At 46.6% G+C, this 3024-nt stretch overlaps 1 protein-coding gene across 1 annotated transcript in view; it reads left to right on the top strand.

Annotated features, from left to right (window-relative positions):
• The first annotated feature begins 621 nt into the window (after window positions 1-621).
• ankrd29 (ankyrin repeat domain 29) overlaps window positions 622-3024 on the top strand; it is a 4971-nt gene continuing 2568 nt past the window's right edge. Inside the window, exons 1-4 of the mRNA XM_023425336.2 lie at window positions 622-802; window positions 1528-1638; window positions 1905-2003; window positions 2904-3002. Of these exons, the coding sequence (XP_023281104.1) occupies window positions 791-802; window positions 1528-1638; window positions 1905-2003; window positions 2904-3002 (321 nt within the window). The 5' untranslated portion in view covers window positions 622-790. The remainder of the gene's footprint in view (window positions 803-1527; window positions 1639-1904; window positions 2004-2903; window positions 3003-3024) is intronic.

The following is a 3024-nucleotide window of genomic DNA, read 5'->3' as shown; positions in this document are numbered from 1 at the left end:
CTAACCCGTTTACAGGGAAACTGCTGACAACATCAACATCCTATGAACCTGACTGTCTAAACACAGCAGACGGGGCACAAGCCAAAAGGTTGGAAACCACCTGTAACAAAGCGTTTTATTTAAAAGTTCATCCATTTTTTAGAAATGTTTTTGCATTTTCTTTAAAGTAACTAGTAACTACAGCTGTCAGATAAATGCAGCAGTAAAGTTTTAAATAAATGCACCAGAGCAGAGATATAAAGTAAGATTAAAATACTCAAGCACAAGACCCTTAAAATTATATCTAGGTACAGTACTTTGTTAAATGTGTTTACTTGGTTTAGACCAGGTGTTCTCAAAGCGGGGTCCTCGAGGGTCCCCAGCAAATCACTATATCTCCATCTTTATGAAACACTGACAGAATGTTTGGTCCTGGGTTTCAAACACGGTCTGTAATAAACGTAAGGATCTTATGGAAAGCGGGTCTGTGGTCTGACTTGTGTCAGTGTCGGATCCTCCATGTGAGAAACTTTGATCCATTAAGTTAAACCGTATCCATCCGCCCGGCTCCTGACTCTCAGTGGAGCCTGTGTGTGTGCGGCAGCGCCCCCCGGTGGCCGGCCGGGAACCTCCGTGCAGCAGTGACTGCGGAGGATGAGCTCAGCTGACCGTGTGCCTGTTATTATGTCCCCGGACGGCCGCCGCCAACACCCAAACACAGTGCGGCAAAACAGGCGAGCGGCGCTCAGCTCGGCGTCTCTAATGAACGAGTGCGCAGGAAGAAGCATGAGTCACGACTGAGGTCTGCGCCATGTCTTTTAAGGTAAAGCAGCTTTTCTTCCATGCATCGTGCATCACGCAGGCAGCCGCAGGTCTGGAGGTGCAAGGCGGAGACAGATCACACCTGCTTCCTGTCAGACTGTGGACGCCTTCACTCTCAGGCTTTATTCAACGACGCGCTGCATTTACCTGAGATCAAAGTGTCTGTTAACTGACTTCAGTGCAGTCTCACAGTCTAGCTCTGTGTGTGTGTGTGTGTGTGTGTGTGTGTGTGTGTGTGTGTGTGAGAGAGAGAGAGTGAGTATAATATGGTATCATATGGCCTGTAGTTCAAACATAAACCTGTGACTGCACGTGTGTATTGTGATCGATGCAGCAGCAACTTAATTCAGATCCCCTCAGCCTATTCTGTGTGTGTGTGTGTGTGTGTGTGTGTGTGTGTGTGTCGGGGGGGGGTTAATATGGTGTCATGTAGTCCTACTTTCAAACATTTACCTGTGACTGTGCATTTGTGTTTGATGTAACAGCAACTTTATTCAAATCTATTCTGAGTGTGTGTGTGTGTGTGTGTGTGTGTGTGTGTGTGTGTGTGTGTGTGTGTGTGTGTGTGTGTGTTTGGTCAGCTGACACACCTGATTAATGACTTACCTGTCATTCAGTACCAGACACTTTAAACCCTCTGCACTCTGTACTGATGTCGCTGTCAGTGTGTGTAATACTGTAATGGTGGTTTAAGGTCAGCGGTTGTTGTGTGTATTTACTCTCCAGAAGGAAACACCCCTGGCTAACGCCGTGTTTTGGGCGGCGAGGAAGGGGAACTTGGCTCTTCTTCAGCTGCTGCTCAACAGCGGCCGCGTGGACGCAGACTGCAGAGACAGTGTATGAACGCTGCATGTCCTGGCTGCTCAGCTGCACGCTTTAACCATAACCCAGCTGTGGTAGGGAGACAGAGGTGTGGTGCATGTGTGTGTGTGTGTGTGTGTGTGCATCACAGTGTCACATCCATATTATGTTTTCTGTGCCATCATGATAAAGAGTGAGGGTGGAAAATCTGCATAATCAGTTAGTTTCATCGCCACATTTAAAGCACTTTCCAGGAAGTCGTCCTGATAAATTAAACGTATTATTGACACGTTTCTTCTCAGTACGGGACGACAGCGCTGATGGTGGCGTCGTACAGCGGCCATTATGACTGTGTCAAAGAACTCATCATGCAAGGGGCCGACATCAACTATCAGAGAGAGGTATGATGGGAAAATAAATGGCCACTACAAAGAAACAATGAAACCAATGTCACCCAAGTTGCCAGATAGAAAGTTGAAGGTCCCAGGAAGTCACTGGTCCCAGCCAAGATATAGTCAAGCACACAACCTCTTTTTCCAGTCTGTGTGCTAAGCTAAGCTAAGCTAAGCTAAGCTAAGCGAAGCTATCAGAGACTCGAGGGCTCCTGGCCAACAAATAGTTATCGTCTGACACGTGAGCAAAATGATTTTTACACTTTGTGCTGAGTAAACAACGTTTCCTGCATTTGCGCTAAGCTAAGCTAAGCTAACCGGCTGTGAGTGGAATCCAGAGGCAAATGAAGCAAATGTTTGGGGGACCCCCAGTGGCAAAGGGGTCCATGATGGCCCCTCATACTGGCACATTTTGCAATGACAACTCTAAACCCCCTTAAACCTAAACATGAAGACACTATACAGTCTCTGTTGCCCCAAAGCCCCTCGAAGGGGGGCACCTGACAATGTGTGCTGTAGGATTGTCTGTGTGTGAGGCATTCAGGGAACAGCTGTAAATTGTTGCGTCTGGCAGTAGTCTGCATGGGGGGGGGGGGGTTCTTTGATGGGCTTCTTTGCCACCTGTGGTATCGGTTTATTGAAGTATTAAAGTCAAACTGTTGCTTTAAATGAAGCGTCTGAAATGTTCGTTTCATGTTTGAAAAGTAAGAAAACACCTTCTGGTTGAGAATAAGAAAAGATTTGCAAAGATTCTTTCACAGTCAGTAGAATGAGATCAAAGAGTCCTGAACTTCATTTTAAAGCTTTTTTTTTCTGTTGTGTTTCAAATTTCAAATCCATTTAAAGATGAAACGTTGTTTTCAACATTGTCGTAATGACATCAGCAGCTTTTTCTGTTCTCCTCTCCAGACTGGTTCCACTGCCCTGTTCTTCGCCTCGCAGCAGGGACACCATGACGTCGTCAAGCTGCTCTTTGAATTCGGCGCCTCCACTGAATTCCAGACAAAGGTATGCTGCAGCGCAGGTCGGC

Source organism: Seriola lalandi, unplaced genomic scaffold, assembly GCF_002814215.2.
Source record: "Seriola lalandi dorsalis isolate HSWRI2012SDOR001 ecotype SW California unplaced genomic scaffold, Sedor1 jcf7180002054773, whole genome shotgun sequence".
NCBI lineage: Eukaryota > Metazoa > Chordata > Actinopteri > Carangiformes > Carangidae > Seriola > Seriola lalandi.
This window is presented reverse-complemented; position numbering and strand designations above follow the sequence as displayed.